The 25,086-nt window shown below is 41.2% G+C and overlaps 2 protein-coding genes across 2 annotated transcripts in view; one reads left to right on the top strand and one right to left on the bottom strand.

Moving 5' to 3' along the window:
- The window catches only part of PEX3 (peroxisomal biogenesis factor 3), a 26,808-nt gene extending 22,366 nt beyond the window's left edge, over positions 1–4,442 (bottom strand). Inside the window, exon 1 of the mRNA XM_009319152.1 lies at positions 4,388–4,442. Within this exon, the coding sequence (XP_009317427.1) occupies positions 4,388–4,442 (55 nt within the window). The remainder of the gene's footprint in view (positions 1–4,387) is intronic.
- Positions 4,443–4,783: 341 nt separating this feature from the next.
- Positions 4,784–9,772, top strand: ADAT2 (adenosine deaminase, tRNA-specific 2). Its single transcript, XM_009319151.1, has 5 exons — positions 4,784–4,795; positions 6,901–7,051; positions 7,618–7,724; positions 9,433–9,505; positions 9,624–9,772. The coding sequence occupies exons 1-5, from the start codon at positions 4,784–4,786 to the stop codon at positions 9,662–9,664; spliced, it is 384 nt and encodes a 127-aa protein (XP_009317426.1). The 3' UTR covers positions 9,665–9,772.
- The last annotated feature ends 15,314 nt before the right edge of the window (positions 9,773–25,086 follow it).

Below are 25,086 nucleotides of genomic sequence, written 5' to 3'. Positions count from 1 at the left end.
AAGAGTGACCCGTGCAGCCTTTCTGTTGAAATGCTTTCCACAGACGCTCCAGAAACGGTTTACGTTGTTAGCAAACCGGCATTCTCATGTTGTGTGGTAAGGTTATCTGAAAAGCTACGAAATACAAGTTGGAAATCCAGCTCCGTTGCTTTTCTAGGAAAACTGCTGTACACATAAAGGAATAAATAAATAACAGGCTCACTTTGGAAGGGGCAGGAGTAAGACAAGGAGTTGGGAAGTTGCGTAGAGTTACAGAATGTGTAGGCTAACAAAATCTCATGTTTAGTTTACAAAAATTGTTCCTCTGACAAAGTTGTTCTTTCTAAAAAATATTGCCTGTAAATTTTAGATGTGGTGCTTGCAATTTTAGCCATCAAATTAGATCTTATACATGCTGAGAGGCCCATTAAAGCCAACAGGGATTTTGTGCAACTGGAAGTTTTGTATAAATGGATCTGATTGCAGGATCTGGCTGTAACTTACATTAGATGTCTCAAAACTGAAAATATAATGAAAGGTGAAAAGCAGTCTTTTAAGCTCAAAAACGTAACAGTAAAAACAAATTATTATACTAACTTGTGCTACAGAACGATCCGTAACATATTAAAATAATTCTAATACAATTTAAGAAAGTCAGATGACAGAGACGCTAGGTATCTCAAGTTAAATCAGTGTAAACGCTGTGGGGAAGCAGGCACTTCTTGGGAAAACTGTGCCAGAGGTATTAATGCCGTGTAAAAATCACACGGGCAGAACATAACTGACAAAATTAATAACAAAATCAGAATCAACTCAAAAATATTAGGAAAGCTTTCGGACTTTTTTGTATTAACATCAGGGTTGCCTGAAGGTATGTGCTTAAATCCAAGCAGCCTGATTTCAAAAACTCGTCTGCATTTTGGAAACAGTAAACTGTTAATATCTTTGAAAGCCAATCCTTTTTTCAATTTCTGTTTAGCTCAAGTTTCAATTCTTTTGTGGCTTAATTTTCATAAATGCTTGTATTATAATGATGGGAAATGCTGCGTACTCAGTGCTTCTAAATTTTGTATCAGATGCTTAATTGCTCTGTATAGTCTAAAAGAAAATGTGAGCTTGAAAGAGGCACTTGCTGGGAAATGTGAATGCAGGAAATTGTTTTCAGTTTTCTCCTAACGATTTCTGGCATTATTTAGGAACAATCCTGGGGGAAAAAAAAAACCCTCTTGAACCATTGAGGCAGTTCCAGCAGACATCATAAATTTGTCAAGGTCCATTTTGAAGCTAATTTCTCGTCCCACCTCACATTGGAGGACTTTTCTAGAACATCATTCCTCAGATGGCTAGAAAACATCTGATTTCCAGTTTTAAACTTTTTATGGTCAGTTTATATCTCTCTGTTCTTGTGCCAGCATCATCCTTTGTTTTACACAGCTTGGAGGTATTTAAAGTCATATTCCCTCTTGGCTTTTGTTTTTCCCTGTTTTCCCCAAGCCAGCTGTTTAATCTCCTCTCAGAAGATAGGCTTTCTTTCTGTGCTCATTCTAATAATTCTTGTGTACATCCATTCCAGCTTTGATTCATCTTTCTTGAATTCACTCAGCTAGAACTGTATGCTTTATTCCAGATGGACTGTCTCTTGTGCCTTGTTTGGTAACAATAATACTTCCCACTCTTCCTGGAAATAAGTCCACCCATCTTTTCTGGAGCTGCCTTGGTCTTTAATGCTGTTTTGTTATTCTTCGTTTGTTGTTTTAGGTTTTTTACTCCCATCTATAAGGCCATCCACTTCTTGAGTGATACTCTGACCCTGTCTCTTCTGATGATGTCGTTCATCACATCGTTAGCTATTTTCTGTAGGTGTTTCTCCAGTTAATGCCAATGTCACAACTGAAAACATGTAAGCAAAATCATCTTCGAGCATCTTTGCTAATTAGTGTCCTCTGGATGAATATTTCCCCTTTCACTGCAACTTCTCTTCTTTGCTTGCTTACCTTACATCTCTTGTGCTACGATGTTTTCCCCAGACTGACGATAATTTTGCATGTTGGACTGTGCCGGGTGCTTTGCAGAAGTTCCGAGAGATGAGATTGGTATTTCTCTTGCTTAGAAAAAACATTTGTCAAGGAAAGTTACTAGGTTAATTTAGTATTGGCTATCTTATGTAAATACACATTGTATTTTATTTCATTTCCCTTTTATAGACTAGCCGTTATAATATTACCTTCAAAGTTTGTTATGTTGCCTGTTTTGCTGTTGAGACTATCCTGGATCTGTAAATGTCGGGATTGTATGTCCTTCCGATTTTTCATTACAGTGAGTCTGTTTGCTCTGACAGGTTTCAGTCACGTGATGCTCTCCCTTGATATATCGGAAGCATTGCTATGGGATTGGCAGCCTCGTGCACGAGTTCTTCAGTATTTTTCTGATGGAGATGATCTATCAACTTGGGTTTTTGCCCCTCATCCCTCTTCCATGCCCTAGGCAATTTCATCATTTTAATGTCGTAATTCTGTATCCCGTACGCTGTAATCTCTGCTTCCATACTCTTATTCTGCCTTTTGACCACATTCCCTGTGCCATTTTTATTGAAAAGGCAAAATATTAATTTTGTTTTGGAGTAGTACTACAATTATATTTGAGCGTCTTCTCAAGGTCACTATAGTAGTTCTAACTCCTTTTCCACATGTTTTGTCTCAAGACATTTTTACTTCTTAAGTAATTTGTTTTGCAAGGTTGACATTTGGCGATTCTTCCTTCAGCCTTTGCTATTGGCTTTTTTCACTCCTTACAAACTTTCTTTCCACTTTTAAAAAATGATCATTTATTCAGTTAGATCTGCAGTCCTTCCCTATAATTTTGCCCTTGCTTATGAATCAACTTGCCACTAGGCTTTGTATCAGATAAATTCCCTGTCTTCTCCTTAAGTAAGTCCCTGCATCCTCTGATCTAACTGACTGGAGTTAGGAGCAGGTAGTGTCCTCTTTATGCCCTCTTTCATTCTGCTCATTTTGGCAAAAAGATTTAGTTGCTGAAAGCCCTCTGTTTTTTGTTTTTGGGTTTTTTTTTTTTCCAGTCTGTCTCCTGTCACGCTGCATACTTTGTTTCTGCCCTGCATGTCCATAGGAGAACACATTAATGTCAGAGATACTGCCACTTACTCTGTGGAAGTTATTTGCAAAATTATTGATCATCATCACATTCTTCTGGAAGAAGGGAGGTTATATACAGCTGTGTCTTTTTTTTTTTTTTTAGGAGCATGGTTGTGGCATCCGCATTTCAAAATAGTTAGGCATGTTATTACTTGTATTCATTGGGCAATAGTGCAACAAATGTCTGTGTAAGACATTGATTTTCAACAGCCTGGCGATACAGTCGCAAGCTTGTGCCAGTACTGTGTTCCCTCTGGCAGCTCCCACACTTGCTTGTTCACAGTCTTGCCTCAGACTAACCTGAAAATTTTCTTCCTTGTAACATATGTGACCCTTCCCAACTAGAACTCTTTCTCTTTTTTTTTTTTTTTTTGACATCTTTATTCCCATGTGTGATGTAATCGTTCGCTTCCCACTAAAATGCTGTCTGTCTTGGGTCCTTTGTTGATACACGCAGACTTCTCTGTTAATCTTATGTGCTACAATGACCCAACAGGTCTTTGCCCAGATAATTTTGCAAGTTCGGTACATGATAATTGAAAACGAAGTATTGTTTGCACACTTCAATTACTAGTGAAGCCACAAGATAATATAGAACTTTGAGCTTTGGCACCCTTTACTCTCACTTGTTAATTCTTGTCTAAGATTTAGAAGGTAAGCATTTCAGGACAGTGATGGTATCCTTATTTGTCTATAAAACATTTGCCACAATTTGGGGCGCTATTTTAAGGCTTTGTCAAGGCTTTTTCCCCACTGACATCAGCTTCAAATAATTTCTCTTTGGAACACCGTTTGCCATTCTCTAACAATTCTCTTTTTCCTTGCTACTCTTACCTGCTTTTGTTTTCTTGGCTTTAAAATAACACATAAGATTGCATACACATATTTTAACACAAGTTAAAAAACGGTAGGGGATTATAGAAGCTTATGAATTGAGTCAGTGACTCAAAATGAAAATCATCTTTTTTGTATGTTATTTTACACACAGCAAGTCAATAAAAAAGACTATCTAGTCATAGCTCAATACAAAATAAAATCTTAAGACAGACCTAGAAGGTCAGTTTTGCCCCCCATATCTTGTCTTTAAGAAGGACCTTTAGCAGATGCATGAGGAAAGAGCTCAAGAAACAGGAAGAGAGTAGTGTAAACCTTCCCCTTGCATATCCTTTCCATTTCTGAAAGTGAATAGCTTAGGGTCTCCCAGAGTCCAAGACTGTATCTGGATCACTGTTTCTGATAGCTGTCTGTGCACATACCCTCCATGAATTTGTGTAAACCTTTTTTGAACTCCTTTATGTTTTTGGCTTCCATAGCATCCTGTGGCAATCAGTTCCACAATTTAATTATGTGCTTTGTGAAAGAGTACTTCCTTTTGTTTGTTTTAAATCTGCTGCCTGATAATTTCATTGGGTGCCCGCTTGTTATGAGAAACAGTAAATTGATATTTATTCTTTGCTTTTCCACGTTTTTCTCGAGTTTTATAAACCTCTACCATAGTCATCTTAACTTGGAAAACAGTTACAGACTGTATCTGGTGAGTTAAGAGCCGTAGTCTAGTTACTCTCTGTACAGAGACTGTTCTGTAACTTGGATAATCCTTTCTTACCCTGTGGTGAATTTGTCCTGCTGTTCCCATGTCTTTGTGAGGTGAGATGACGAAACCAGTATGTATTACTTAAGATGTGGATGCACTGGAGTCTAGTAATATTCTATATTAGCGTAATCTCTTTTGTGTAGCTGTCTTCTATTACTGCAGAAGCCAGTATAACTTACAGCAGCTGCATGTTTTTTTCTTACCTTGTACTTCCAGGATCAGCAGAGGCCTAAAAGCTACTTAGGGTACTCAGTATAAAGCAGTGGCATAGGTTAGAGGCGTGTTTTCTTCCGGTAATGAAGGCTTGTTGCTTATATGCTTTCAATTCATGTTCAGAAGCCAACATGGTATTCGTGTCTCTTCTGATCTGAGGGGCACAAAATTAGAATAGCCACAACTTACACTGTGAGTTACGGGTTGCTGTGGTAGTTCTGAGGCATCGCTTTTCCACGGGGCATTGTGCTTTGTGTCTCCATAAGGTGTGTGCACTGAGACTTCAGCTGGTGTCATCTCATTTATTCAGCTAGGGAACTTTCATGGCAACATTTCACTAGCAGGTCTGGAGGAATCATGTCTGCATATTGATTCAGATCCATGTTTTTCTTCCAAGTGGGTTCATGACTATACTGAAAAGATGCACTCAGGGAGCATACCTAATGCATTCCAGCTGTTGCTGGGAATATACTGTCCATGGGACTAAACTGGAGCTAGGCCAGTGTGAACTCCCCTGAATTGGTGTCGAGTCCTCAGCACTGTTTTGCTCTATAGATACACTGCTCTTGCACTGCACTACTTGCTAATGTAGGCATAGGCAACGTAGATCTCTGTAGGAGTTTTTAATACTGTTTAAAAATGTTTTAACTTACCACTAACTTATCTATACATGAGGCCTTTGCCCTATATTGTAGAGCATCTCACAGTTATCACCACAGATCTTCATAGTGCTAAAATATTAACCCAAGTTCATGTATTGAGAAGAAGTTATCTAAGGTCACATAAAGACGTATGTAGCAGAGGTACAAGTATAATTTGGATTGATTAAGTCTTAGTCTAATGCCTGTGCTAAAAACATCCTTTTTCCAGAATAGATTAAAAAGAAGGAAAATACTAACAGCCTTAATTCAAATAAGCATCAGGCTTTGTAACTGGAGAGTCCTTTCATAACTAGCACTTTGTGATATTTTTGCTGTGACATTTGATTGGCAAAACACACTGCTGCAGGCATTCCACAGCGATACTGGGACATTACTGATTGGTTTTGTCTCTGCAATTGAAGTCAACGCTGCTGCTTTTCTGATCAGGTTTTTGTGCCCTACCTATTGCTGTGGCCTCTGAGATACTCATCATTCAGTCATCTTGGATTAAAAAAAGAGAAATCAATATTCTTCTGTCTTTTTGTAATCAGGCATATGCTGCAATCCCTGCCTATTACTTGAGGGACTTACTGTACATGTACATGTTCCCGGGCAGCATTAAAGCTGATGCAAACTGAAAACACTGTGTCTACACAGTAGGCCAAGCAGTTCCAGAAACATACTGAAATTATTGCATATTCATAGCATATTCATTCCGTGCAGGCAGAGTAACATTGTCAGAGGGAGGAAAAGGTACCAGGTAGGAGCAGTTTTAGTATTTCCAGAGAAATTAACCCGGCCTGCATTCTTGCTCGTGGAAGCACAGTGGGCTAGATCAGTTGTTCTGGGCTTTGTGTGTCCCTTAAGCCCCAAGTAGAGCTATCGTGTCTTGTCTTACTACGCTGGCATGACAGAGGGAGGAGAACTTCTGAGCAGGCTCCTCTGCCAAGGAACAGGTAGAAGAAAAAACTGGTTTGCACTTGTGGATCTTGTGTGTGCTGCATATGAGATTCAGGTTGAATACATTCTTTCCTGGCTTGAGTATTTCTTCTGCATTTTGGGCTGCATGAAATTTCTTCTGCGACTTGAACCAGCAAAGAGGTGTACTAAAAAGATTTCTCAAGAAAGCATTACATTATTTCTTTAACAGAAGTGAAAATAATTGCATTATTAATAAACTAGATGTCAGGCCATTGCGCTTTTGACTTGAAAGAATAATTTTATGACACTGCATTTTATTTCATTTGTATCTGTACAAGTGAGAAGCTTAAAGCTGTGAATCAATGCAAACTTTAAGAAAATGTTTATTTTTATCTCCTAGGCTACTCGACATGCAGAAATGGTGGCAATCGATCAGGTCCTTGACTGGTGCAAGCAACACAACAGAGATTATACAGAAGTGTTTGCACACTCAGTATTGTATGTCACTGTAGAGCCTTGTATCATGTGTGCAGCTGCCGTGCGCTTGATGAGTATCCTTTCATGCTTATTCATGCTGGGAAACCATATGTCAAAATGTTACTCTTTCAGCAGTGAGCCCACAGAGAAGGGCTTGACGCTGTCAGGCAAAGCCAACAGGGGTACCATCTTACGGTTTGAGAGTCTGCACCCACCTCCATTTGCTGCATGGTAAATAGCGAGAGACTCAAGAATGAAAGAGAAATGGTGCAATTATGACAAACAACGATTTCTCTTAGGGATGTAAAAATACATTTTAGAGATATCTGTTATTATGTAAAATGAGCTAATCTCGGTTCAGTGTTCAGTTTTGAATGTTGTAATAATGGGTAAACCATGGCTCTGCCTTTGGGATTCACGCTTCTCCTGTTCTGAGGAAGGCTGGGTGTGCATCTTCAGCAATGCATCTTACATTACTCAGAAGTAAGTTCTGATTTTTATGAGGGAGGAATTGTAGTGCAAACTAATCTAGTTTGAAAAGTACAAGCGTATCTTAGTGAAATTTAATGACTACTTAAATCAGGCTACTTTACTTCCTGCCAGCTTTTCACTTTAACTTAATACCTTAACTCATTCACATAAATTCCACAGGTCGTATATGGCTGTCGAAATGAGCGATTTGGAGGCTGTGGCTCAGTTTTGAGCATCTCATCTGATGATATGGTAGACACAGGAGAACCATTTGAAGTAAGCTATAAAATGTTTTCCTTTGTTTTTCAGCTAGGGTACTGTGCCTAGCTTTGTTACCATGCTTTGAGAATGTTATGCATCAGTTTAAGAGAAGTCAGATGAAAGATGATCAGAAGTCAAGTAAAATTGACTTTACAAGAAAGTAATGTAAAAAAATTAACTCCTTAAATTAAAGAAAATTGGGGAAAAGCCTGATGACAGTCTTAAAATATTTGAAAAGATGCATCAAAGAGGAAAGAATTATAGTCGTGGAACGAGGTAAAGAATAAATATATCTACAAGATGTGTAATACTTAGAATAGTAAGTGTGTGCTGCAGGAACAGATGAGGGAAAAATTATCTTAAACTGCAGAATGTACAAACACATAATCAATAAAGATCAAGTAACAGCAACTTACGAAGTTACTGGTTTTTAGCTGAGCCACTGGAAATGATTGTATTTTTGCTCCCAGTCTATCCATATATGAGGTAAAATGCATTAGCTTAGATCTACATATTATAGTTCAAATCCCAAAATAAATACGGACTGCAGACGTAGCAGGGGAGACAAGTTAGATAGCAGGGAACTTCCTGAACAGTAAGGATACTGAAGGACTGGAACAGAGTGTCTGGGGAGAATGAGGCATCTTTGTCACTTAAGAAAGGCTGGACAAGCATTCAGTGGAAGTATAGTACACATAAATCTAGACGTTTTACAGCATTGTACTAGTATACCTATATACCTATACATACATATAGATAGAGAGTATTTATAGCATTATATTTATTACATTATACACAGTTGTAGATGATCCTGCCTTATGCAAGGATCCCAATTAGGGTTCTCAGAGTTCTTTTCCACACTTAACGTATATGATTTAATGAATGTAAAAACTAAGTAATATATTTCAGTATTGTAAATAAGCGCTCAAGGCTCAGAAAGAATTTTAGTCAGCAAGATGATACTGTTTGGCAGTCCAGTATAAACACATTAAGCATCTTTCTGTCAGGGTGTTTGTGAGACTAACGTCTGAATTAATTCATATAGTCAGTACTGGAAGAGTGTTCATTTGCTAACTTTGGCACATGGTATTTAATTTTTCTGTATATTCAGAAGAAAGAAAGCAGAAGATTCTTGCTGCTACAAATCCTTTGTTTCTGTAGGCAACTGCAGTGGGATGTATAGGTGTAATTCATTATTTTCTAGTGTGGGTGGAGATTCATTTAGTGTTAGTGACATTTAAACACTTTGTCATTAATGTTCATGGCCTGGAAAAAATATTTTGGAAGGACCAAGAAGGTCTGAGAGGTGACTGTTAGGAATAAAGAATAGGTGTGTGAACATATGTTGTCTGGTAGGAATCTTATCTTACACTTTCAAGTGCTTGAAGAGTATGTGAAGTAAGTTGAAAATACATTAATAAGAAATAAATTGGAGATTGCATAAAAATTTTACGTAAATTACTAAGAAAGTTTGTTTTGCCTAACTTTACCTCATTAGGGAAATTATTTACTCTGCTAAGCTTCAACATAGTATTTTTCAAATGTATGAGGTATTCAACCTGAAAAGGAGATTTTCTGACTCCCAAATAGTTAAAGGTACATCTTAAATTAGTGGAATAGACAGTACAGTTGTTTACAGTTATTTTGTGCTTAAGGCATTATTGTGAAGCATAGAATATGTTATTCTTAGATGTGCTCATGAACATCATTCTAATTTGAACAGTGCATTTCTGGCTATCGTGCCAAAGAAGCAGTGGAAATGTTAAAAGCTTTCTACAGACAAGAAAATCCCAACGGTAGGTTTCACACTAATGGATCCATTTTGATCCCAACCTAATTTAAAAGAATGCTGGCACTGGTATTACTGTAATTCACTTCTGATGTTTTTTCTCCCTTCCTGTTTCTTCTTGGCAGCCCCAAAATCAAAAGTACGGAAAAAGGACCATCGTAATTAGCCCTACGCTGATGGGAGACAGAAACTTACCAAAAAATGATACGTGAAGGTTTCTTCAGCGTCCTTCTTTTTTAAAATGTACAGTCCAATTAAACTATGTCTAGTGTTCTGTACAGAGTTTTTACTAACAGGATACTTACTACCTGTTCCTGCGTTTCCATGTATGTGATTTCTTGTTATCATACGTGACCAAGCAGAAGAATAAGTGGCTGGTTTTAGAAAAAGGAAAATTTATGGTTCAAGTTCACTTGTTTACAGCCAGATGGATCCATTAAAGTGATGCCATTCTGTACAGCACATTCTAGAATATTTTCTTTCCTTCTGTCTGTGGAGAAGCATCTTGCTTTTCAATAGTAAGTGTTTCCTTAGGCAAATCCCAGTAAATCTCTTGGAAGGTTACATTTGTAAGACCTTCACAGTCCTTGTGTGTGTATTTAATCAAAAGGCATATAAGGAATTGTACAGTCCTTGAAGATTTGAGATAAGGCCATTGTTTTTTACACCCCCTCTAGCATAAGCCAAATTTTCAAACATAGCTTGTGAAAGTCACATACATATGTAGACAGGTGGATATGCAGAATCAGGTGTCTCAGTTTGCGGATGCTATCGCTAATAAGCGTAAGCAAGCATCACTTGGCTGCACGGCACCTTCATATAAAGTTGTGGAGAAACTCTCCACAGCTCTTTAGACTGTCCACTCCTCTTACGCTAATATTCACAAGAAATGCTTTACTGTTAAGAATCCGCTAAGAAGTTGAAGTTGCTCTCAGCCACTAACTTAGAGTAACTGGGATGGGCGGATACATGTGAAAACCAGGAAATGAAATTGGCAATAGTATGAAGAAAATGTCTTTGAGGTGTTTCTCTTTTTGTAGTGTTGGCTGGCTTTGTCATTTCCATGCGCTTTGCTTGCCCATGCAGTAATTTATAATCCAGAAGAGGGCCTTACAGTTCCACTAATGAATTAAAAACACAAGTACAGTTCAATCTTGATTATATACCTCTTAGTGGATACTTACCTGAAGCATGAAACCGTTCGTAGTTTATTCGGCTGATGTTTAGAAATGTGAGAAATGCCTTAACTTTTTTTTTAATGTAAAAGAGTGATTAGACTCCTATGACTATAAAAACTGAATACAATTAAACCTTTTAGATATTTCAAATAAATACTTTCAAAAGTGTTTTTTAAAAGACTATTCAAAGCGTTACTTTGTCACCATTGCTCATAGTAGCTTACAGTTTGTATTTTGTGTATTTACCTATTGTTTACAAAGTGACATGGGAAAGTAGCGTTTTTACCATAATAGCTCTTTTCAGAGTTTAGAAGTAGCATCCCTTTAACTGATGCCTGTGACCTATCCGATTCTCCTGACTATTACAGCACTCTTCAAGTCTTTTCCTTTTGTCATGGTTTAACCCCAGCCGGCAACTAAGCCCCACGCAGCCGCTCGCTCGCTCCCCCCAGTGGGATGGGGGAGAGAATCAGAAGAGTAAAAGTGAGAAAACTCGTGGGTTGAGATAAAGGCAGTTTAACAGGTAAAGCAAAAGCTGCGCACACAAGCAAAGCAAAACAAGGAATTCATTCACTGCTTCCCATCGGCAGGCAGGTGTTCAGGCCTCTCCAGGAAAGCAGGGCTCCATCACGCCTAACGGTTACTTGGGAAGACAAACGCCATCACTCCAAACATCCCCCGCTTCCTTCTTCTTCCCCCAGCTTTATATGCTGAGCATGACGTCATATGGTGTGGAATATCCCTGTGGTCAGTTGGGATCAGCTGTCCCGGCTGTGTCCCCTCCCAACTTCTTGGGCACCCCCAGCCTACTCACTGGTGGGGTGAGAAGCAGAAAAGGCCTTGACTCTGTGTCAGCACTGCTCAGCAGTAACTGAAACATCCCTGTGTTATCAACGCTGTTTCCATCACAAATCCAAAACGGAGCCCCATACTAGCTACTGTGAAGAAAATTAACTCTGCCCCAGCCAAAACTGGCAGACCTTTCCATAAGCAAAAGAAGTTATGACTGTGTTTGTAGATTTCATCAGCTTCGGAGCTGCGAGGGCTCGTGAACCAGACAGCTAAGCTGGAAAAGCTATTTAGGAAAAGACCATTTTTGATGACTGTGATGGCTTTATTGGAAAGAAACGGTCACACCTGTGGTTATGGTATTTGGCTGGTGATATAAGATAGCTATTTATCTATACAGATACATACATTCAGTTCTCAACTGGACCATACTTTTCTTATACCTTGAAGAAGTCACTGAAGTCCAAATTAAAGGAAGATGTTAGACTTCTGGCTTGCCACTGACATTAGTGACAGTAGGGATTGGAGCCTACATATCGTTTCGGACCAGGACCTAAATCTCTCAGCACTTGTTCTTCTTCAGAGTGGCTAAGAACGCTCTCCTTCCCCACTGCCTTCTTTCAAAGAAGAATGTTGTTAGCATTTGGATAGTGTGACAGTAGGAGCCATGTAAATACATAGAAAGATTACTGGTAGTAGGACAAAACACACTTTAAAAGCTGTGTCCGATTCTGCGGTCCTTAAAAGTGGAACAGAAATATTTTGTGACAGCGGTCAGTGGTAACCTGTCACTTAGAAAAGAGTTTAAGCCCCGCTCAAAGCCAAAGGAGACTGAAGAGGGTGACAAAAATAAAAATTTCTCGTAAGAGTGATCAAGGGTAATAATGTGCATCTTAGAAAAGGGGCATGAAAGAGGAATAGCATAGCAAGCTAAAAACTATTGTATTACAGAAAGGTTATAAAAGATGCTTCTGTTGACTATATAGTGTAATGTGTGAGCAAAAAAACTAGTATTAAGAGGCACGTTTGGATGTGTGGTGTTTTTGGTTTGGCTTTTTTTTAAGTATAATAATTACCTTGGGGAACAAACTACTAAAAGATTACACTTAAAGCAAAACTGTAGCCCATTCTCCTTAAAATCCTATTACTTATGTAAGAACAAATGCAAATACGAGGTATTTTTTATAAAAGAAAGAAATTAACTCGTGTTTGAAGACAAGCCACTCATCAGAGCCATGGCATGCCATCTCGGCAGCTGGCACACGTGCGGCTGTCTCCTCCTCTCTCCCCCCAGGCAGTGCTGTCCTCCCTCCCTGCAAACAGCCGGGCTCCCACCACGGCAGCAGCAGCTCTGGCGGCAGGAGCCCGCAGGGGCTGGTCCTGCTGCCCTCCACTTGCCACTGCCCTCCGAGGTGTGCCTGGGGCAGTTGTCCCCTTCTGATGTGCTGCAGCTCTTCCTAACCATGAGTTTTGAGTTTGGCAGCGCTGTTTAGAGTCGGATTCACAAACTTGAGCGCTCCACAAGAAATTACGGAGATCCTGGGCAGAAGGCTCTAGGTTCAGGCTCAGAGAAACACCTCCATGGCTAAGCTCAATGCGGGGGCTGGAAGAAGGCAGGAGGCAGCTACGACAGTTATAACCCGATGAGCTGACCAGTTTCAGTGCTCCAGATCAGAAAATGAACTTAACAAGAAAGAAAATGGGAGAATACAGAAAGAGGAATGTCAGAAAAAGAATTGAACTGTTCTTGGAACGCTTATTCAGCGTGGAGGAGACAGTTGCTCATGACTGTGGAAGGATAGGCTTGGTTTGTAACTGCTGCTACCGGATAAAATCCTGCAGCAAACCATGCCAGAGGCACCCCCGGAATCAAGAGCTGATGGGTTGCACAGCCTGGAAGAAGCGTTACTGTCTGCTTGCTGGGGACCTAGGTCTCAGGCTTATGGCTCTAGCCACAGAAAAGCGTCAAGAGCAACAACTTTAATTGTTACTGCCACCTGGAAAACTCAGAGCAGCAGCTTACAAATGATGCTATTCATTTTCACAGTGCTTTTACTTATTTTTATCTACTCGTGTCTATGTTGCCACATAGCAGGCCTCAAGAGCAGCAGTAAATATATTCAACTGGTTTATTTAAAGAAGTTTGAATGCTTCACATCACCATTTTTCCCTTGCTGCTTGATAAATAAATATGTACGCTTCAGCGTTACGTTTACCTTGGACTGCATTTTTGCCAGTTCATCACAGGCAAACATGATTTTATTTCAGCCTTTGGTTTGCTTGTCAATAGTCTGACATCAACATATATTGAACCAGCTAGGAGGGCAAGGAAGCAAAACAACACGGCTTTGTCTCTGCTAAACCGATTACAATTGACAATCCAAGGCTATAATAAGTATGTCTTGTGACTTGCACACTAGAGGAGAGCCTGAATTTAAATTATAGCTTTGGGTTTTGAAATGCTCACTGATCCATTCCATTCCCATTAAGAGTGCCTTCCGCTCTGCGAAATTAAGTGATATCTTTACATGACAGCTTAATTAATTTACTTTTTGATATGTACATTTATTGAGTTTCTCCATTAAGCTTTTGAAATGTCTGTAGGTCCTATGCATTAATGTAAATGCGCCATGGCCCATAATTACCTTTGGCAGGCTCAGGGCACTGATAAAAAGATTATATTCTTAAAAACCGAAGTCTTCAAACTTCCCCAGTGCTTGGCAGGAAATCTATTTCTGTGTTTGATTTGGAGCAAGGCTGCGGAGCCTGCAGCCAACAGCTCCAGTGTAGGCAGTAACTGTTACATTTTAGAAGAAAATACGTTTGACACTAAATGAGAGAAGGGGAGAGGAAGACAATTAGTGTGAGAGTACTAGAAGCAGCTGTTTGTTTGTTTTGCCTTGTGGCTGCCAATATATACTCTTATCATTAAAGTGCATCTAGAAACGGGGTATTTTCTATGAAATTACTGTGCAAAACATGGATCTTTGTCTTTTTAGGGGCTGCCCCAAAGTGAGTTTATCTATCTTCCTTTTTCACAATAGCTCTGCGCTAGCCAAGAATGCTGGATTCTCCCCATGCCTCCTCCTCCCTCCTTTCTAAAAATGAACTTTTCAGGGAAATAAGGAATTCAGAGAAGTTTGAAGGAGAGCAGATGGCCAACAGTGATCCAATAGGATGTAAAACTTCAGTTAGGTAGTCACTTGGCAGGCAAGTACAAGTGAGCCCGTGATGTTTCCATAGTGATGTTTTCACATGGTGCCTTCCTTTTGTCTTTTAAAAAAAAAAAAAATCTAAGCGATTAAAAAAAAAGGGAGGGGAGATAAAATAAAATGAAGGGCTCTGTAGACCTGAACATTTAGCGTGGTATAATTAACTCTGCCCTTCCCAGGGGCAGTGACTTGGACTTGTTGCTGCTTTCTGGTTGAAGAGTGATGCACTGACCTCAGCTACAGTCGCGCTCACCAGCCTCAGCTACTGTGGCGCTTGTGGGGGCCACCTGTGTGCCTGGATAAAGCAGGGACAGCTTCTGAAATTCAGAAGTGACTCAGATTGTACTGCTCTTGGAGGGGAAGTTGCCTGGCCACTGATTTTTGTGGTGTCAGGATTTCACACTTACGTACGGCGGAAGGTTCGTCGTGGCACTTCTCTAACCTTCAGAGCTTTCTCTACGTGCAAGGAGGCAGTGTAATAAAAATTGATGCTCCCCATGACTTCGGTTCCTACTTTCTCTTTTGAAGTCTGAGAGGTAGCCGTTACAGGCGCATTAATTTGTGAGGATATAAACAACTGCCATTATCTGTGCAGCCATATTGTGCAAGAGAAACAAGGTTTGTAGGGAGAGGCAATATCTTTTATTAAGCCAAATGATACCGTCGGAAAAAACAGGCAAGCTTTTCAACCGCCAGCCGTAGGGACACCGAGTTCAAAAGCTTACCAGCTTTTTCCACACACCTAATGGAAGTAAACCGAAAATAAGTAAGTACGTGTTTGTATATACCATCTCCCTGCAAACCTTGCTTTTCTTGAAAAAAAATCTTGACAAATTTGAGCGGGACAAGAGGTTGTAGGAGACTGGACTTGTGGTAAACTCTGCTCCTAACTCCCCAGCAGACCCCCCGCTGCTGCCCCTGCACAGCCATGTCGGCACGTGTGCCAGCACTATGCGAGGACCCAACGCAATCTTCCCTTCCCAAAAGCCTCCCAGCGAGGCGCTGAATGCAGCAGCTCATTTACTGAGCCCCTCACCCTTGAGCAGGGAGACTCTCCTGAGGAGAAGCAGCTTCCTAGCGGGAGTGCTGTGGGATAGAGGGAGAGTAGTTCGTGTTACCTGTGGCTTACAAATCACGGCATGAACTCCCCTGAATGCTGTGGTACAAGCAAATGAAGTCAGTTTAGCCTGGGAACAAAATTACCTAGCTGCCCTCCTATGGCTCCAGCCTCACCCGTACACTCAGAGCTCCCCGGCAAGGAAACCTTCCGCTTGTGTAGTGGCAAGCCTGTTATTACTAAACCTGACCCTGGAGACAGCAAATACTTGTTTTTTTTTAAGAAATTAATTATCTTACCCTCTGCAACTTCTTTCCAGTCATGCTGTGCAGCACTCGTACTGGCAGCACGAGCCTGAATGAATCATTCAAAACTATACCTGTTTAGTGCACTTTTTAATATTTGAATGTGTTTATCCCGTCAGGGAGCTCCATCAGGATGCTTGAGCTGCCAGTGACAACGGGGAGGGCTGAAAGCTCTCGGCCACAGTCACAACAAAACCTTGATTACGTACAATGTGGGGCACTTCAATAGCATTTCCACCACGGGCAAGAGCTGGCAACTTTGCTGTGGGCAGCTGCAGCTCGAGGAGGTTCAACCTGTGGATTTACAGAGTCCTGGCAGTGCTGCAGTGCCACAGAGGGCAGTGAGGGAATGGCACTGCCATGGGTTGGAGCTGGGCCAAGTGAAGCGGCTCAGACTCGTCCGTTTCCCATCTTTACCTTAACCCTGTGCCGTGGCTGTTTCCTTAGTGCTCGCTCACTTCACTGTGTTGTACTGAAAGTTTATTCAGTTCGTTCCTGCAGGTCTTAGTCAAGGTAGGGCGAGTCTCTAATCCCCCTTTATACCCTGCGGCAGAGCTACAGAGTGCTCCCATTTGGAGCAGCTGCCTGCCCATTTCAGATTTCAGACCACCATCGGGCAGCGCTATTCAGCAGCCATCAGCTCTTGCCTGTGTGCCGAGGCTGTAGTTACAAACCTAACTCCAAGATATCTTTGTGTCTGCTCCCGTGCCAAGCTCAACCTGCCTGTACCAAGGAACGTGCCTCCCTATCGATCTCGTCCAGCGTTTTCCCATTTTGCACCCTCTTTCCTCTCCTGCCGCCCCCCAAAAGCAGCGAGGAGCCGTGCCACGTAGCTGAGGAGCAGCAGCAGCAGTGAGGAGCCTCTGCCCTCCTGCCTTTCTGCCGCTCCAGCTAGAATAACGCCAGCTACCAAGAAGGAATAACCCGCAAGGAGCCTAATGAAACAGCAGTCTGGCATTAAGATGTGTATACGGTTGTCATTTGTTAAATTGACAGATGACATTTGGAACATGCAGCCCCTATTAATTTTTTAAAGCTAAATACTCTCTTGAAATAAAGTCTTTGCCATTAGTCTTAAAGCCAATTTCCAGCCCAGACAGGACCAGCTGTGCTTTTACACATTTTCTGGGCACAAGGTCAGATTTCTAGCGCCTATAGGATTATTTTTGCAAAGAACTGGACAATTCATGAACAATAAACAATTACATGCCTCTCAGATTACCTTGGACTCTACCTTTATTTTTTTTCCCTGCTACCTTTCCATGTAGAATTCTTTATACAAGAAAAAAACAGAGGGTTTTGACAAACAGTTTTTAATCAACTTGAATTACATCATCTGCTGCCTAGTCCCACTTGTCTACATTTTTATGTATCTACAATAAGAACGTGCCAAAGGGAAGCTCCGAACACCTTCAGCAATAGTTGAAAATTTATTCATGAGCAACAAAGGCTCAGCTTTCTTAGAGACAAATACCTCAGACGTTATATTTTAGGAACCCTTAAGAGTGTGAAGGGACTCAGCTCATCCAACTCAAAAGCATAGAAATCATGGTAAAGATGTGATATTCCTTTACACCTTCAAATCGCTGTCAACACTTTCAATAGCATACTTATGATAACTTCCATTTCCAACTCCAGAAATACTCAGAAGAAATAGGTGCCCAAACTTTATCAAAGTTGTACTCTTAGACAAGCACTTGGCTGTTACCTCATATGCTTCTTCATCAGTTTTACTGATAAAGGTCCAGAGCACTCATTTGACTGTTGTTTATTTAAGGTCTTTTCAAAGTCATTCTATTTTAATACTAGGATGACATTCCACTACCGCTAAGCTGCCACTCCAGCTTATTTCTGCACATAAAAGAGCAAAAATTAAACCTTCCAATATGCAGAAAAGCTGATAACTAGATGGCTACTATTGACGGAAGAGAGGGAAGCACCTTCCACCGGTGTACGCCAGGCACAAGCATGTAGAAGAGTGCACAGTTTCATCTCACATCCTTTCAATGACTAAACCGAGGTTGGCAAAAGGTAAAGTCTCTTGACAGGTGCTGTCTCCAACAGCTAAGGCAAGAGAAGCCAAGAGCATGGCCAGCAACCCTCTCACTCTGCATCAGATTTGCCCAGAGTCACAGCCACACAGGGGCCACAAGAGGAGCAAAAGCCTGCAGAATGTTTGAGTCACAGGGACTCTTTCTTTAAGTTTAAAAAAAAAAAAAACAACAAAAAACCAAACCAAACTTAAATGATTTACATATGAATTGCTTCTAATGAGGACACACAAGCTCATTTTTCCAGCAGACTTTCAACAAGGCCAAAATTAAGGATACAATTACATGGCAGAACACTAGACTGAGATCTTCATGGTTTTTATGTCAACAGTGAAATCAGCCACTGCTGGTGGGTGGGAAGCTGCTCTCTTTAGGGATGTTGAGCTGGTTGATTTTCTGATTACTTCAGAGAATTTTAAAAATAGCAAATTATAATAACAGGCCTATAGACTCTGTAGCAGCTTTCTGATTAATGTGAGCCTCAAGATATATGCTAAGTTCTCGTCCATAAGGTATGCTGTTCAGACATTTTCTAGATACTATTTTAACCTGTGTCTTCTGAGTCACATTAGTCAAAAGAATTGGCCTGTAATTTAATTATTGCAAATGGTGCATCAGTGAGTTATTTCCTAGGAAAGAGAGTTAAGAAAACCCAACACTGCAATTAATGCTGAAATGGAACTCTTTTGCTTTGGCCTTATGAAAATTTTTCCGTATGACGGGAGCCAAGTGAGACTGAAAGAGTTTAGAAAATTCTATTAGAAAGTCATCTTCGCCCAGAGCTTTCCCAGAGACCAGAGGTTTTATGACTCCTTTTTATTTCTTCCTCTGCTATGGGACTACCTAACTGTTCCCTAATTTCCTGCAGAATTATAGGTATTTCCAATTTACTTAAGAGACCTTGAGTCTGTTCAGCTGTGCAAATGACTCAGATTAGTTACAGGACTTTAGAACTCAAAAGAGACATCCTTAAGGTCCACAGGGTTTATAGCTTGTACAACAGATGACCATGCACAGGAATCACATAACACCCTGTGCTTTCCTTCCTGAACTGTACTGCCAGCGGTTCCCAGACATTTCCTCATAGCTCTTAGTTTCTGTTTTTCCACCATTTTGTAAGCAAAGGATTCTCCACTTTTGCTTCCCATGGAAATGTAAGTACAATGCAGTTGTGCACTTGAGTCCCATTAAGCAAGAGACCCTCACTATGTTGCTTCTTCGTAACCACGCAGCTTGATAATTTAGAACAGTAACATTTAGGACCTGAGCAGATTAATCAACAAAATCATCAGCATAAAGGATGGGATTTGGAGTTTCTCCCAAACTGAGGCAAGGAACCTGGAAAGGTTTTTAAGCCCTGTTATGTCTGAAAGCATCATGAAGTGAAGAGCATAGTAAGTTCTGTGATCCACCCCTCCAACCTTCCTTCTATACCGTCCATCTTTCAACTCCACTGCTAAGCTGTTTAGGTGGCACACAAGGTTTGAACTCGTGAATGAGCTTAAGAACCCTCTTGCAGACAGTTGAGGTATACTGTGTGCGAGAACCCTACCACTTAGCAACTTGGCTGAACTAGGCTATCATTGCCTTAACACTTTCCAAGTGGCACCCTCCAGGAATAGTGTTTCATGCAATCTATGAAATATCCAATTGATATTTCAATTTGGCCTATAGAGTGCATTTATCTCCTTCCTGACAAAATAAAAAGATCAGAAATAGAGAGGAATAGGAAAAAAATGGCATGGAAAAGAAAAACTCAAACAAACACAAAAAATATGGCAAGTCAAAGTGCCACAAACGCAAAACGCTAATATGCAGCATCATTAAAGCCTTGATCCTGGGAAATGTGTAGGGCACACATGGGAGGTTGTTTTGCTTACAAGGAAAGAAAACAGTCCTATTTCCAATACATTTATCTTCTAACTTCCTTTTGCTAAAAACATGTTTGTTTTTAAATTAATTACTTTGGGAAAAGGCAAGAAAAAGGGGTGCGGTGGAGTTAGAGGAAAAATAAATACTGTGAGTTTGAACTAATTAAAAAAATGACCCATGCAGCCACGGAACATGGTGGAGACCAGGTTTCTGCTCTTCAGCTATTTCTGAAGGCTGAAGGAGAACAAACAGACTGAACTGGTTCTACCCTCCATAGCAGGTAGATACACCAGAAGATCTGTACCCTTTTCCTTCAAGGTAGAGAGCAAGATGCAAGGAGACGTAATCATAACGAGCCACATAGTCTACATACTCCAGGTTTTTTGACTTGATCTTTGCAGTAGCTGATCTTTAACACATGCTGTATTTGGGGAGACTCAAAGTCTGGCATGCCCAAGCTTGGGATTGGACTGGATGCAATCTTTCTACTGTAGGAGAGCTAGCTGTTAAAAACTATTTCTAGTATACTCTGCTCTCCACCACTTCTAGCCACTTTCTAGAAACCGGTGAGCTGATGCTTGTGTTGGCAGGTGGCTTCACTACTCCAGGTAGACTCATAGTGGGAAACCCCACCAGCTATAAAAATCACTTCTCTCTGCCCACCCTCCCCTTCCCTCTTCCCCTAGAAGTCCTGCTAGCTTAATGTATCTATATCCCACTGGAGTCAGACTGTATTTATTTGGCTGCACACCCCTGCTCCCTACAGTGAGTGTACAGCAGCCAAGCTGGGCTTTGGTGACCACACTGTGCTTGACCTGCCCAGCACACACGAGCTCAGAGCTTCAAAGGTCCTCTCCACCGCAGGATGTGTATGTAAATACATAACGCATGTGTTTTTAGTTTTAAAAGTAATTCAAACTTGTGCTTGACTGATAGATCAGACGTACCTTTTGTTTCCAGGGTACGTATTCTCAGTGTGTCCTAACTCGCCACAGTTTTCAGATCCTGTGGCTGTTCATGTGTTGCAGTATAACAAGTGAAGGCAGATGATCCAGTTCTCAGTGTCTTTGCCTGAAGAGATATAAATCCCATCGTAGGTATTATTTCTTCACATGTTGTGTCACTTGCTGAACAATTAAGTGTGCGCTACTGAAGGATTAATAAGTGAGCCAAGGCTACAGAACATAATGCAACTTCACAGCAAGAGATGACAATGCAATTCTTTAATACTGTAATATTATTTCATGTAAAACCAGCTGATGTAAAATCAATTCCATGCTAAGTCGTGTTTTCCTCTTCAGTCCTTTTAAACTTAAAAAAAAAAAGTGGGAAAGATACCAACAGCCCATAAATAATCTCTAAATAATGTGTTACAGACTGATGGTAAGTGGCACTCTCACAAACCCATATTTATATTAGAAAACCTCATATGTGTACATTATATAGACTATCAATTATAACAGCTGAAAGTAAAATACATGTGATGAATGTACGTCTACTTTACTATCCATTACATCTCATCTTTGTGAGAAAATGCTATTTTTATTCTAGGCTATATATCTTATAAAGTTAACACAAACTATATGTTTTAACCATATCAAAATCTAAATATCTACATCCAAGACATGCACAATTACACAGAAGTGTATTATAAACTATAGAAAAATTAGTAATAAACCACTAGTTTTAATAGAACTCCACAAAGACCTATCACAGATGCCTTGGCAGGTAAATGAATAGATTCATCCTTGTGAAATTGCACTTCTTTTAATAAACATGACTCTGGGGTGTGATTTTGGACAGTATCTTCATAATATATGACAGCTCAACATTAAGACTGCTGAGACCCAGAGTGGGTCAAAGGTTTTCGCTTTTGGTTATCTCTTTGAAAGCCTCTCGAAGGACAATGGGTGCTGGTCCCCTCCCAGGGCGGTATCACAAAAAACCTGTCTCTGCAGCGAGCTCGAGAGGACTGAACAAACCACCCTCCTCTCCTGGCAGAGCATGTTCATCCCCTGCTCTGTGGAAAACACTCAGCTGTTGCTAGCACAGCAATTGCGCTGCAGGAAAATCCGCTACCAAATAATTTAGTTTTTATTTACACAGAAAAAAAATTAAAAAGCTAAAAGGTGACGGCTAATGAGATACTGGCATGGGAATTATTTTACAGTAATAAAATACTTTGCATTTCTAAGGGCACAACATCATGCATAGGTCCGCAGAGCGTCCTTCAGAGGGAGATTTCCTGAGGACCTTGCACCTGTACACATAACTTGGTAACGGGAAAGCTGCTGCCACATCAGCCTGTCCCATCACTCTAAGAAGGCAGGGTACGAGTAAATTGAAAGGACTAGGCATAGCATGGGCAACCGGGGAAAGCAAGCAAGCACAGAAAACAACCAAGTGTCTTTTCTTTCTACGTTAACTTTACATGCAAAGTTTTTTATAATGGTTTTTGAACCTAAAGTTGAAACTACTCCATATTGTAGCTCTGTGGCCCCACTATTTATCTAGTTCACAAAGTTCCTTCTCACATACATGCAGCGTTTCTCATTTGGCTGCTCTTTGAATTAGTATATTCATATATAAATAAGCTAAATTAGGATACGCCTTACTGTGTAACTGGCAAAAGGCACCGAGGAATAAGAGTGCTTGCCAAGTTGTACCAGAGGCACAGATCAGGCTCCTGGTAACACAGAGACTTTTGCTATTCATTGTGATAACACCTAGGAAAGGAATGATGCAATACCGAGCTTGAGGCTTCACATCTTGCCTCTGCCACTGACCTGCGCAGACAGGGTGAGAGCTACTCAGTGCCTCCGTTTGCTCCTCTAAATTACGGCATGCTCAGTAATACATCAGTTGGGGGGTTGAGGCTAAACTCTCATAAACCAATTTTGATTCCTTCCATCGTGTCTCTCATTAAGTGTAAAGTGCCTCCAGGGAAAGGCAGCTGATTAAACAGATTCCTCAGTGACATAATGAATTTACAAAACCCCTCCAGTTTCGCTGGGGGTGTTTGGGGAAAAGTACCTTCAGCCACCGAGGGCAAAGTCCACCGAGAGGGAGAATCACTCCATTTCCTCTGCCTCAGGGCCTGACAAACCTTCCCCACCCGCCCTGGGGGACTGAGAGGTGATCCCTGCTGAGCGCTGGGAGGGAGAGGAGAAGGGGCAGGGATGCAGCCATCCATCCACCCAAGGCACCAGCACAGCAGCCCTCTGCACCCACACCGAAGCGTGCAGGTCACAGCCTCCTTGCTTTCCTTAGCCCAGCCCAGCCAGCTTCCCCACACAGCTCTTGCACTACAGCCCCAAGGCAAAGCTCTCCAAGGCAAGCTCTGCGCACAGGGAGATATTGCCTCTCAGCACAGGAAAGAACTATGAGGCTTTTTCCAGCACTCAGATCCTGTTTTTAATGTGACTCAGCTCTGCAGAGTCCATAAGGATGACACAGGTTGTACTTTATTAGCAGTTAGGTTAATGTTTGGAAATAAAAAGACTGATGGTTTTATCCATTTAATCATTTGGTGCTGTCAAGACTGACCATAAGCACAGCCCAATGGTGCATGAAGAGAGTACAGCCTGACATTTGTTTCCCACCACTAAAATCCAAACATTAGCACACAAGTTGTGTAGCAGGCTGGCAGGCACAGGCAGCCAGGATCACAGCTATTGGAGTGACTCAATGATCATCATTTTTCTTCATGGAGATTTTCAACCTCCCCGCAACGGAAGGAAATAGGGATGGATGAGGTGGGCTAATTTCGAAGTTTGGCAGTTCATTTGTGTTTGCCCAGCTTTCCTGTGCCCTCAGCTGAACTAGGCTACAGAGCTGAGGACTAAAGACTCCTCTAGTTTTCCACCAACATTATTTCATTTGTGTGTGGGGTCCCCCTCCCCTCTTTTTTCTTAAGTCTCCTCAGGTACATTCTTTAGAAAACGGTAGCTGCAATGCAGATTCACCACACGTAACCAGGCAATGCTACTGACCTGCCATATGCAGCCAGCAGCAGATACAGCAATTTATCATCGAAAAGCGATCGGATGGCTAGATCATGCGGTCAGCTGGCACTGAGACAACAGTGGATGTGGCAGATGCCATCAGTGCAAAGAGCAGAATAAGAGACAACAGGAGCCAACAGACACAAGGATGTTGTCTTAACAGACAACAGCTACCTCAGCTAGTGTTTATCACCATTTATCACTAAGTAAGTGCAGCTGTGAAACTTACTGATCCTTTGAAACTTATGTAGAGCAGAGTTGGGCCATTTTTGGCTGAGTTACACGGAACACCTCTCCTTCTGTACACAAAGTCAAGGGGGAGAGAAGCCACTGAAACAGTCACGGTAGAGTTGCACTCCAAGCAAAGCTTCCTTGGATGTGAAAACACACACCTTACCCACTTCTGGGAAGGCACGCGGCTGTATACATAATGGTCCAGCTGGCCCAACAATTCCAACAAGTAAATATTGTGCCGTTGTAAGAGCACTGCAGAGTTTATGACCAGCCACATAAAGTGCACTTCGTAAAAGCTTCTTAGCAGCCACGCAGGTGGGCTGTCATATAGGAGACTGCCTAACCACATTAAATGAGACAGAGCTTCTGCAGGGCTAGCAGACCTGGAACACAAGGACTCTAAGGCCCCTAAAGCTTCTGCAGTTGTCCTGCATCTAATTTCTTTCTCCTATTTTTATTCTGTTGGTATCAACTCTTTCCAGTCAAAAGGGCAGTAAGCAGCAGCCCATGTTCTTGACCAACTTCTCATATGTCTGTGATATTTCTAAGAGAGAAAATGCTGTCAGGAGCTGCCCATGGTTTTAACATGTCAGCTCAACACTTTAAATCCTTTTTCCTCTGCCAGAGCTATGCTGTTTGCTAGCACAAAAATAAGCAGAGTCTAAGCTCTGCCCACTCTCCCTGCCTTTCTTTCTGCTATACTTACCAGAAAAATAGCTGGAGCACAACTCCCACACATTGCACAAGATCCAGACTCAAGCAGCCCTAAAACAGGCTTTTTCCTGTCCCAAGTCTATGCTAGAACTAGTCAAAATTAACACTTGCAAGATTATAACATCTTTAGAGCAGGGGGGGGGGGGGTGAGAGGGAGGGGGGGGATGCAGAG

This window comes from Pygoscelis adeliae, unplaced genomic scaffold (assembly GCF_000699105.1).
Source record: "Pygoscelis adeliae isolate BGI_AS28 unplaced genomic scaffold, ASM69910v1 Scaffold172, whole genome shotgun sequence".
NCBI lineage: Eukaryota > Metazoa > Chordata > Aves > Sphenisciformes > Spheniscidae > Pygoscelis > Pygoscelis adeliae.
The sequence above is the reverse complement of the archived record's forward strand: the minus strand, read 5'-3'. Positions and strand labels throughout refer to the sequence as shown.

Coding starts and splice junctions, on each gene's coding strand:
- ADAT2 (XM_009319151.1), top strand. Junction 7,052..7,617: donor AGCTGCCGTGCGCTTGATGA/GTATCCTTTCAT, acceptor ACTCATTCACAT/AAATTCCACAGGTCGTATAT. Junction 9,506..9,623: donor CAGACAAGAAAATCCCAACG/GTAGGTTTCACA, acceptor TCTTCTTGGCAG/CCCCAAAATCAAAAGTACGG.